This window comes from Vicugna pacos, chromosome 22 (assembly GCF_048564905.1).
Source record: "Vicugna pacos chromosome 22, VicPac4, whole genome shotgun sequence".
NCBI classification, from domain to species: domain Eukaryota; kingdom Metazoa; phylum Chordata; class Mammalia; order Artiodactyla; family Camelidae; genus Vicugna; species Vicugna pacos.
In genome coordinates this window covers 8,040,108-8,051,991 of record NC_133008.1, presented here as the reverse complement: position 1 = coordinate 8,051,991, position 11,884 = coordinate 8,040,108, and the positions used below count along the sequence as shown (strand labels likewise).

General features: G+C 56.5%; 1 protein-coding gene across 5 annotated transcripts in view; it reads right to left on the bottom strand.

Moving 5' to 3' along the window:
• Positions 1-1,098: 1,098 nt before the first annotated feature.
• Positions 1,099-11,884, bottom strand: part of FAM193B (family with sequence similarity 193 member B) — a 30,453-nt gene continuing 19,667 nt past the window's right edge. For 3 of the 5 annotated variants that reach the window (XM_072947144.1, XM_072947145.1, XM_072947148.1), the window contains 5 exons: positions 11,546-11,785; positions 4,459-5,482; positions 4,233-4,308; positions 3,318-3,415; positions 1,099-1,480 (listed from right to left, as the gene is read on the bottom strand). In XM_072947144.1, coding sequence (XP_072803245.1) covers positions 3,319-3,415; positions 4,233-4,308; positions 4,459-5,482; positions 11,546-11,785 — 1,437 coding nt within the window. In that variant the 3' untranslated portion in view covers positions 1,099-1,480; position 3,318. The remainder of the gene's footprint in view (positions 1,481-3,317; positions 3,416-4,232; positions 4,309-4,458; positions 5,483-11,545; positions 11,786-11,884) is intronic. The other 2 variants (XM_072947146.1, XM_072947147.1) reach the window with 1 other exon arrangement.

Sequence of the window (11,884 nt, the reverse complement as noted above, 5' to 3'; positions counted from 1 at the left end):
CATCAGCCTTGCAGTTCTCCAGTGATGAAGCAGAACTTTAGATAGTTGTGACAATTCAACTGCAGGGCAGGAGCCTTGTGCAAGTGTTGAAGGGAGAGAGGAACACAGGTAATAAATATACAGACATTTCACAGGGAAGTGTCCACATTTCCTTGGGGACTGGGAAAGGTCAGGGACCAGGAATTGTGAGCCTGTGGTCAATTTCACCTCTTTACAAGCAGCAGCTGGTACTGGCAGCCCAATGTGGGGGGCTTCAATCTGGGGGCGAAGGAGGGAGTGGTTTCTGATCCTGCTCCCAGTACCTCACAAAAGACTCTGAGTGACTGTGTGGCCACTGCCACTGTTGCTCCCCACATGAGTGCAAGGTAAGAACGGGTTTTAGTAAAGAAAATGCCATTGGAGATGAGGATTTGAGACAAAAGTGTGTGTGAAGCATTTTTAGCAAACCTATTATATTAAAATCTGAATTCACAAACCAGATCCATGGTGGGGAGAGGCGGATGAGGCAGTTTGCTTTACTTTACAGAAGGGTTCATTACTCTCTTAACTCTTAAGTACTTAGATTACATGTCCATTCCCACTGGAAAATCAGATCAAATTTATAAAAACTCCATTCACAGCTTCCCCTGACAACTCCAATCATCCAGACTATGGGTGCATGCAGTGCATAATGGCATCAAGCCTTCCCCCGACACCTTCTCGCATCAGCTGCACAGAGACCAAGTCCCACCCCTCATCTTGTAGGGAGGGAAACTGAGACACAGTGTGGGGAAGGGGCTGCTCAGGGGTTCCATACCAGGGTCCTCCCAACAGGAGGAAAGGGCACAGACGCTGCTGTCACGCAGGCCTATGCTCTAATTGTCGTTGGCCAGGCTGAGCTCAGCAGAGTGACTTTCCTGTCTTAGCTTTAGTTTCCTCTGTAAAATGGGAGAACAGTCCCCCTTAGCACGGCTGCAAGAATTAAAGAGAAAAGATGCCAGCCTGTTGACACGTAGTACGTGCTCAAGACAGTTAGTGACTAAGGCTGACTCCAGTGCTTCTGAGCGCCTCCCTCACCCTCGCCCCTGATCCAAACAAGCAAAGCACCGACACACTGACTCTGTGTCCAAATGTTGCTTTATCTTTCGGCAGGAAAGATCTTCACAGTATCAAAAGTAAAGAATTGAAAAAAAAAAAGTAAAACAAAAAACCAAACACAAAGAGCAGTGTTGGGCCAGCAGTACCATCAGCCCCCAAGCCCACAGGCCAGCCCAGCCCCCGGGGCTCTCAAGTGTGGAGGCCGCGTAGCACCAGGAAGCGCTCTGCAAAGGTCCTGAGGGGCCCCAGCACGCGTGGCATCCGTTCAGCTTTTGGTTGGTCCGAGATGGCAGGGACTGGGGAAGTCTCGGGCAGGTGGGTGGGGATGTGGAGGAGAAAACTGTAGACCTTCAGCTGGCAGTCGGGGTCTCAGAACACCCTGAAGAAGCTCATCTGGCAGAGGCTGAGAAAACAGAGGGCATGGCCACATGGTGAGCAATGGTCCCACCCCGGCCTCCCCGCGCTGGCTTTGGGTCTCCACACGGAGGCAGGAACAGTGACCTGCTCTTTTTGTTCCCCGGGATGAAAACACTGAACAGACTTTCTCCATCACCTCCAGCAGACGATGAAGGTTAAGACCCAGTTGGGGGACGGAGCCCTGGTCCCAGTGAACATTGTCCTAAATTGCAAGGAATGTGGGAACAATCCTCGAGGAGCCCATGACCCTCTGCTGCAGCACATCTCCCAGGCCAGGATGGAGGAAGAGCCCAGCCTCTGGCATGTGCTCGCCTGGTGACAGACAGTGGAGACTTCACCTATGCACTCAGACTGCTGCCTCAGGCTCCAGTACAGAGCCCGGGGTGGGTCCCAAGGCTGGGCCAGCACTGCTCCCTCATGCACCACCCGGGGCTCACAACCACACTCTGAGGAGGGTAGAAAAGGTCGAAGGAGAGCACTTATTGGTGGGGAGCATCCCTTATCTTAGGAAAGCAATTAGCCGAGAGCAGGTGGGGAGAAAATGGCTGTGAGGTTTCCTAGACGATGGGGTACTGCACTGTGGGAGGAGGGGCAACAGATCAAAGTGTGTGGGGTCCCTGTAACTCCTGGTTCCTGTGGAGCTGAAGAAGAAAGGCAAGAAGGCACCCTGGCCTTGGCGGAAGCTCCTGCAGGCAGGGACATCTCGGTCTGACAAAGCATCAGGGAGCTCAGGCCCACAGGGCAGAGGAGCCGAGGCAAGTCTAAGGACAGTGCTGACTCGGGGGTAGCACAAGGGAGCCAAGGGAGCCACAGGGAGCCTAGCCCTGAAGACTGCCCCTGGGAAGCTGAGGCCAGTGCCAAGGTGGAGCCAGGGGAGATCTTGACCCAAAAGGGGAATGGGGGACTCTGCCACGGGTCCAGGAAGTCTGTTGCCCTGGCACTGGAGAGAGGAGGAGGTGAGGATACCTCCTGGGGGAGGGGTCTGGGAGGGGGTCCCTGAGCTCAACCTCAGCCCACCTGCCCCAGCTTCCTATCGCTTTAAGGGCAGCTGTGTGGATGCCAGACAGAATAAGAAAATGCCTGACCCCAGGGACGTAGCTTAGTGCCGAGTGTGGCACTGCACAGCCATTAAGCCCCAAGACCAGGACCAAGGCCAGCAAGCCAGCTTTCTCCTCTGCCCTCAGTTCTCAGCCCACCGCCTACTACCTTCAGCCCAGAACACCATCTGATATATCAGTATTTCACAGAGAGGACTCCTGCAGGTGGCTGGGAGGGGAGGCCAGGGCCCCGCTGGCAGCCAAGCTCTTTCTTCTTCCAGGAGGCAGCGTTGCTACCTACTTCCTCCTGGAACCCGCCCTGTTTGGGGAGTGGGCCCACCAATTCCTTCACGCCTAAATGACCTCCGAGGCCTTGGTTAGCTTGGCTGACCTCTCGCTGCTCCCTCAACGTTGGCCCCTTTTTGTATGGCTGTAGCTGGGAAGCACCCTGGTAGTTTGTATGGCGGAGCCACGCCAGGCCAGGTGAGATTCAACCCTGAGGCTGATCATGTCAGGGGTGGGGGCAGCCCTCTGAGGCCCACGGCCGCCTGGGCACTTTGGGAGGCAGCTGGTAAGGAAAGTAGAGGCCCAGCAGTGACACCCCAGGGGACAGCAGTGCAGAAGGAACCTTCAGGAACACAGGAAGTGGGGGCTCTCAGGAGAAGAGGTAGGGCCTGCCAAGCCCCAGTCCAACCCCCTGTGCCCCAGAGCATGAAATGGCCCAGCAGGGACACAGAAAGTGGCAAGAGTGTGGGAAAGAAGGGTTGCACGCAACACAGTCTATACCTCACTGAGCTGTGCTGGGAGTGGTTTTCTTGAGGCTGAAGTTGGTCCAGTTCACAGCAACCTTCTGACGTGTCTGCTTTGCAGAATCCAAACAGAACCTGTCGGGTTTGGCAGATGCCAGGGAAGCACAATCAGAGGTTCCCTCCCCTCCCTGCTGGTCCCTCTTCTAGACGCATGTGTCCTGGTCACTAAAGAAAACAGGTCAGCTCTGCACAACCTCTCTGGCTCCCAGGTGTTGGCATGGGGACTTCCTGGACGAGGCACCTACAAACCCAGGGAACAGTGTGGAAGAGTGACACTGCCTCAGGACACAGCCTCCTCCCCCAGAGTTTAACTCTAGCTGTGCTGGGATGCCTTCTGTTCCCCACAGACAACGTGATTCTTTTGCTCTCAAACCCTGTATGTGCTGGCCCCACTGTCATGAACGCCCTTTCCATTTTACCTGGCTCCCTCATTCCTCTTCCTCAGGTTTCAGCTGGCTGCCGCCTCTCCTGGGAGGGCTGCCCTGACCACCGCCAGGCCCTAGCCCTGTGCCCTTACTCCTCTAAGGACACTCACTCATCACTGGACTGTATGTTTGTGGCTCTCCCCCCATCTGGACAGACTGTGTTTTATTGCCTCTGCCCCCAGAGCTCAGCCCAGGCAGAGCAGAGGAAGTGCAGGTGATAAACCTGGAGAAAGCCCTGGTTCTTGGGGCCTGACACGCCTCCTGCTTTCCATCCCTTGTACCTTCCCAGGTGACCTGTCCTGCGGGATCATCCCGGCTGCCTGCGTTGCAGCACACAGGCCGGTGGGAGAGCCGGGAGGGCCTGGAGCAGCTCTCCCTGCAAGGGCACAGGGCTGAGGGCGAGACCTTGGTGTGGGTGGGTCCTGGCGCCCACCATGAGCGGCACAGTGGGCGGGCCCCACACCTACCTCTTGAAGTACTCCACCTCCCGGTCAGTCTCATCCATCTCCACCCCTTCCACGTCCTTGGGCAGGAACACATCGTCTAGGAAGACACAGCCAGGAGGGCTCAGGGCGCACAGCCAGGCCCCTGGGATCACGCTCTCAGGGCGGTGCTGCTCACCCGTGAGGACTGCCCTCCGCCCCGTGGCCTGGCTGGGTGGGGGAGCAGTCGCTCGGTTCCTGGCGCACTCACCCCAGGAGGAGGCTGGCTTCTCCTGCTTGTGGCGGCTGCGGCGGCTCCGGCCCTTGCCCTGCGGCAAGCTCTGCGGCCTTGCTGGGCCCGGGGGCTGCACAGACTCCTGCTCCCGAGGCCGAGCTTTGGCCTCGCCTGGCCAGTTTCGCCAGGAGCTGCCCTTCTCCTTGTCAGCTTTGGGGCTGCCAGCCCAGCCTGGTCCTGGTCGGGTCCCCCGGTTCCCCTCTCCAGCCTCGGCACAGGTGCCCACTTTGGGAGGCTCTGGGGCCTTGCCTGGCTGCCTGGGGTTGGGGATCTGGCCCTTGGCACTGGGAGCCTCCAGGCAGGCTGGGGACTGGGGCGCTGGGCTCACTTCACTCTTCTTGGCCTGACTGCCCTGTCTCTTGCCCTTCCGTGGCTTCCCACCTGAGGCCACTGGCTCAGGCAGCTCCTGCTTGCAACTGGGGACCTCCTTGGGGCTTGGCTCCTCAGAGCTGGGGTGTCCTGGCTTGGGTGTCTTGACCCAGATCACCCGGGACAGGCTGGGCACGGTGTTGAGTCTCCTTACTAGCCCATTCTCAGGGGTGATTCCGGGAGGGGGGCCCCTCACCTCCATCCACGGTGGGTGAGGACTTCTCATTTCTGCCCACGGTGGGGCCGGCTCGCCTGGAGCTTGTAACATGTGGTTCTGAGGGGAGCCCAAAGTCAAAGGGGACAGGTCAAGGTTGATGTCAGGCCGTTGCTCTGAGGAGCCACTGAGGTTTGAGGGGGGCAGACCTGGGGGCTCGGGCTCAGCGGCCCCCTCCTTAGAGAAGCCATCGCTGTCCATGCTGAGCTCACACACACTGAGGCTGGTGCGGATGGAGTCCTTGACAGTGTTCTTGATCTCCTGTAAACGGCTGCTCAGAAAGTTGTTGACCCGATCCAGCTCCCGGTCGGGCCACTCCAAGAGCCTCTCCCTGGCAGGCCTCAGCTCCCGGCTTCCAGAAACACTACGATTCGCCTGCTTTAGAGCTTCTGCTGCCAACTGGGCCTTCTCCTTTTCCTGCCAATACAAGAGGCAGTTTCAGAAGAGGCCAGGCAGCTGCCAGGAACAACGTGACACCTGACATGTCTGCCACAGGCCCAGCTTGGCCACTAACTGACTAGAGGCAGGGCCTCGCAAGCCTGGCCTGCTCACCCAGGCAGCAGTGGTGAGGATGAACTACAACCAGACAGGCACTTGTCCTGAGGATGGAGGCAGTGACACCCGCACAGGGAGGGGCTTTTACAGCTTGTTCACCCAGGGCCCCGGGGCCAGTCCTAAGGCCTGAGCAGCCTGGTCTCACAGGGATAGGAATGCAGCAAACCGACCTTGCCTACCAGGCATATGCTTAAGCAATTCACTCACTGGCTGAGTCCCAGTGGACTCACCCACAACCTGGAGACAGGAACTCTGGAGTGAAGACCAGAGCGGGGAGGCACGTAAGGAAGGCGGCTGATACAGAGGTCGTCTCTCCAATTCTGCAGGCGGTAGGGGGAAAAAGCCATGACGCCATGCAGGTCTTTCAAGAAGGAAGATTGGGGCTGAGAGACTGCCACAGTAGGTCAGATTGCCCTGGGGGGCCAGGAACGCGCATGCCCCCGACGCCCTGTGTAGGCGCTACTGGAGAGGGCCAAGCTCCCACAGGAGGACCACTCGCTTAGTTGGCCTCAAGTAATCAAGGCCACATGCCTAACGTGTGTCCAATGGCGTACAAGGGACAGTCCCAGGGGGCCCCCACAGCAAGCTGTGAAAGCAGCCCCTCTGCCCAAGTAAGGACCAGGAGGCTGGACCCTGCCACTCAGCGCTGACAGAGCAGACCTGAGAGTGAAATCAAGTCTGTGGGCTTGGGCTCACCCCACCCCTCTGCCTAAACTCAAGGCACCAGGAGGCTGAGGCCTTTAGATGGAGACAGGAGACAGATGACAAAAGCCAACAGGAACAGGGCAGTGGTGTGCCAGGGACTGGATGAGTTCACCATTTTATATATTTTCAGCTGATCTGGGAATGGAGGGGGAGAAATAGGAAAAGTGGGGCATGAAAAGAAGGCTTTCTTCCCTTGACCACCTCAGTGTCAACCTAAAGAGGGTGACCGTGTGCCCCAGCGGGCATGCCTTTGTTTATTCTCACCTTTTTTTGAATGGTGGCTCCACGACTGACCAGGACCACCACTGTGGGACCTTGGACAAATCACTTATTCTCTCTGAACCTTACCATCTCCATTTGTAAATTTGGGAGAAAAACTATCAACTTCTATACCTTACAGGGTTGCTATGAGGACACCTGAGCGAGTGTTATGTCCCTTTCCCCAGGCTCTAATAAGGCTGTGCTTTGGCACTGTGGTGCTCAGGTGAGGAAGAAGCTCAGTCTGGAAGAGCTGTGTGCCGTGAGTTCAAGGTCACAGGCAGAGCTCTGAGGCCATGGGGATGGACAAAGAACTGGAATGCCCTTCACTTGGCTCCTCTTCTGCACCAGAAGGGCTTTGCTTCTGTTTGTCAAGAACTAAGGTTCCATGGGAGACTTCAACTGCAGAAAAGAGTTTTGCTGCTAAACAAGTAAGTCTGAGAACTACTAGTGTAGAGGGAGCGATGCAGAACCACATACAACTTGGTAGAGAAGGAAGGAGAAAGCACAGAAGCACAGGTTCTCTGCTGTGTACCACGAGCCTGGGACTTCCCACATGTTGTCTCATTTAATCCTCGCAACTGCCCTCGTGTGTCATCATCCTCAATTTACAGGTGAGGAAACTTCACTTTGGAAAGAATAACGAGATGGCCCAAAGTTACATGCTAGTAAGTGGCAGAGTCGGGACGGCACATCCAGGTGTGATCTGCAGAAATTCCTAAGTTTTTCGATATTGTTTAACAATCATTTCGTGACCTGTGACTGTGGGGCACTGGGCTGGGCTCAGGGAATTCAGCTGTGTACGAGACAGTCCTCTAATTGCTGACCTGAGTCTCCTGGGGGAGACAGACATGCGCACAGGGTGTCTGATTCTGAGTGACCGTGACAAGAGCTACAGAAAAGCACTCAGTGCTCTGGGAACCCAGACTGGGCCATCAGAGAGTGCTGCTCAGAGGAGGCAGTATCTCACTGAGCAATGAAGGGTGAGTGGGATTATTCTGGAAAAGACGAGACAAGTACTTTCTAGATAAAAAGAAGAGCAAGTGAAAAGGCTGGGAAATGGGAACAGGCAAAGTCCTCAGGGAATGCAAATGCTCAGAGGGATGGATGGCGCACACATTTCTTTGCGGGCGGGGGGAGTGGGCGGGAAGGTCACACAGGACAGACAGAGAGAAGCTGACAAGCTGGGCAGGGGCTGGATCCTGAAGAGCCTGCAGGCCACGCTAGAGCCTGGATTTGATCCTCAGGGCAACATTCAGCCACTGAGGGCTTTTAAAGCAGTGGCAGTAGGGCGGAGAGAAGTGCGCTGCATGAGCAACTTGGAAGGTGGTACGGCCAGGAGCCCCGGTGACGGGTAGGGAGGGAGAACGAGACGAGTCGTGGAAACACAGATAAGCGCTGCTGGCACCACGCTGACCCCGCGCTCGCTCTGCGGAGCCTTTCTGTGCGTCACTCCACTCCATTCTCGCCACAACCTGGAGAGACGTTCTACTGTTATTCTCATTTTATGGAGGAAGAAACTGAGGCTTAGAGGTTAAGTGATTTGCCCAAGGTCATACAGCAAGTACGGCAGAGCCGGGTTTCCAGCTGGGGTCCAATTCCAAGGCCCACTGCTCTCGATTGCCATGGTGCATTCCTCCCGGGACGGCGCCCAGGGCTCTGGTTCCGGCAACTGGGTGGGTGGTGGTGCCATTCACTAGACAGACAACAGAGAAGGGCGGGCGGGCTCTCTGGAGAAAGGTAACAAGTTCAGTGTGGGATACCCTGAGTCTGAGCAGCTGCGGGACGTCTGTGAGGAAGGCCCAGCAGCAGCAGGGGATGTCACTGTTATGTGCAGACAGGAGAGAGGTGGGCGAAACGGACCAGGAGGCAACACTACCCAGATGGCTCTCTCCCCGGGAGATGCCCTCGAGTGGGAGGGCCGGGCAGAGGGTGAGGAGCTCACAAGGGAGACAGAGGAAAGGGCAGAGGGGAAGTGAGAAACGAAGGACACAGCCTCCCCACTGCCCCTTCCCTGCCCCGACCTGGCTGAGGTCAGAGGGGCCAAAGAAAACAATGTCTGGAAAGGAGAAGGAACACAAGATGTGAGATGTTGCCTCGTGGAAAAGATGGAACAGGAGAACATGATTTGGCAACAAAGAAGTCACTGGTGGCTCTGTGGAGGGTGGGGGTAAACAATTTGCAGTGAGCTGATGGGAGAAGAAAGACAGTGAACCCGTATGACGTTCTCCCGGGATGAGAGGAAAGAGACTGGGGTAGGGAGAGGGGTACTGCGCTCAGAGAACAGCTGGCTTTCAGAAAAGAGAGAGTAGTGGGTCCAGTGAAATGCTGATGGGAAGCCGCCCAGAGGAGAGGCTGGAGCACACGGCAGGAAGCCGGTGTTAGACTGAGGAGGCAGGAAAAGGCGAACTCTTCCCTCATGACAAGAAAGATGTGCAGGTGAGGTGGTAAGACGCTGAGAGAGTGCCTCTCCACTGGGCTTTTAATCCTTGTTGAAACAGGAAGTGAAGTGATCTGCCGGAAAATACGCTGGCGCTTGGAGAAGAATGGAGGTCTGACAAAGGGGCTGTGGGGAGTGGAAGTGAAGAAGGGCTGGAAGACCAGAGAGCTGCACGGTGGGGGCTCAGGCAGGCGGGAGGCCAGCTGGCCTTCGATCTGGTGCCTTCCTCGAGGTGCTGACGGAGAGAGGCAGGCTGGGGTTGAACCTGGGAATGCGGTTTTTCTGAGCGGGTGTAATGGAAGGGGAACAGGGTGAGAAACTGAGCACTGGTAGGAGAGTGAGGGAAGGAGGGTCAGGGGACCTCAACTGGCCTGGGAAGGGAAGGAGGACAGGTGACAGTATTTGGCCAACAAACAGGAGTGGTGGTGGGAGGTTGTAAATGATAGAGCCAGGGGTCAGTTTCAAAGGTGCAGAGGACGTGAGGGAGAGAGTCATGATTTGGAAAGACACTCAGCTTTATCCGTCTCCCCAGGCGGGAGGGTGGTTCCTGGTGGAAGCTGTATTTCTGGTGGACAGCCAGACTGTAGATAAATCAGGGAGGTGGAGGAGGGGCACTGGGGAGGCGGCTGACGTATACACAGACAATGACCACACTCGCTTGTTACGTGACAGTGGAACGGTCTGCTTTCGTGTTGTATCCTGGCCTCCAGACGGAGCAGGGCAGACAGCAGCTGTGTCGAAGTTCTGGCCGAGTGAGAACGATACGTGGCAGGAGAGAGATATGAGAGGTGCAGCTGTAGCAGAGTGGAAGCAGTTACCTGAGGAAGACTGCACGCAAGGAAACATCTGAGTTGGGCTTGGAAGGAGGTTGTCAGGAGGACAAGGAGGTGACTGAGATGGAGAAAAGACATCCAGGCACAGAAATGTACAGAAAAGCACATGAGGCCTGGGAACTGCAAAGTGTGCTCACTGGGACCCAACTGGGAACCACAGCCTTAGGAGGCCAGGAAAGGCTGGAGAGACCACTGCTGTCCACCGCATACTTCTGGCCAGGCAACGCTGGACGGGAGACGGAAAATGCTGATCATTTTCTGAAGGCAGTAGTGGGACCCTTTGGTTCACTATTTCAGGCTTCAGGAAGGGAATCCTGGCTTGTCCTTTGGGCTGGATAAAGATGGAGAATCACTGCTGCTTTCCAGAGCACCAGGGCTGTTTGACCACCCGGGACCTGGAGCTAGCTGACTGTCAAACTCTCTTCAGCCGCTGAGCTCCTGAGTGTGGCACTGTGTAGACGTAGCTGAGGCCAGGCAGGCCAAGAGGTAATGAGGCGGCAGGGGATGAGCCATCAAGCCCTGGGGCTCGCCTGGCATCAGGGCTACCTGAGTATAGCTTGCCTGGTTCTCTCCTCAGCCCTCTGGGAGGAGCTCACTCAGCCCTCAGGCTGGGTCATTCCCCTGGCTTCAATTACACCTCCATGCTGGCAACTCCCAGCCCCACACCTCCATCTCCATTCAGATATCTCACGAGACTCTCCAAGTCAATGTGCCCCAGCTGAATTCCCAGTCTTCTGCCAATCCCATCCTTATTCAGGACCAGCCACACCATCCTGCCAGTCACCCTAGCAAACACTTGAGACAGACATATCCCTGACCCCATCATCTTGTCCTGCAATCAGGTGACCAGAGCCTGTCATTGCTGCTTCCTCTGAAAATCCATCTCTCTTGCTCCAGCCCGACTATCAATCATCTCTCCCCTGGCTTTTGGTTTTCTAGCCTGGAGCAGCACCCCTCCAGGCTACCTTCCAGACTGTCACACAGTAATCTTGGAATACAGATCTGACCAAGTGCATTCTTCGATTAAAATCCTCCAGTAACCCACCCCTCAGCAGTAGGATCAAGTTAAAGCTCTTCAGCAGGGCCTAAGAGGCCCTTCCCTCACCTCCACTACTTGTCCTGCCTCTCCTGTCTGAGCTCTGGCTACACAAAGCTGCCGCGGACATGCTGTGCCCGCTGCCAGGAGGGCCCTCCTGATGAATACGTACTCACTCCCCATGACTCAGCTCTAGAGTTAGCCCCGTGGTACAGCCATTTCCAGCACGCCCAGGCAGGATGGGGGGCTTCCCTCATCCCAGCACTTGTCATACGCTAACGTGCTCGTCCAGTTTTGTGTCAGTCTCTCCACTGGACTGATCTTCTCCAGGGGGAGAACTTAACTGCATCATGCTTTGGCTCCCAGTACTTGCAGAAATGTTTGCTGAATGAATACATGACTGACTGACTGAAGCAAGTCCTGGCTTTGAGGAATCCAGTGGCTTGACGCCAGGACTTGTTTTTCCTCCAATCATTGGCCCCCAGGCTCCCTCACCCTGATGCCTCCCAAACTCATTCAGACCTTCCTGGAGCAGTGAGCCGTGCCGAGGCCTTTGGCAGCCAGCACCATTCATGCCCCAGAAGTCCTAGGGGTTGGGGCGAGAGGTTCCTCGGGGAGAAGAGGTGGTAGAGCTGGGCTCCCCCCACACCCACCTTCTTTTTCAGCTTGTGCCGGGCCCGCTTGGCGGCCCTGGCGCTGTTGGGGACTTTGGGCTCCGTGCTGTTGATGAATTCCAGCAGCTCATCCACATCTCGGTGGTCCACGGCAGGCTCCCCAGGGATCCCGCCCAGGGCGCCCCCCTTCATGGGCAGCTCCTCTTTCCGCCTGGTCAGCCGCGAGCGGAGCTTCTCCCGGATCTCAGTATAATTCCGACTCGTCGGGGCAGCGGGTGGCTGGGGGAGGGGAGGTGCTGACGTTACACCCCGGGCCTGGGAAGCCCGCAGCACTCCCACCCGCGGGCACCAGACACGTGGTGAGAAGCGAGACAACTG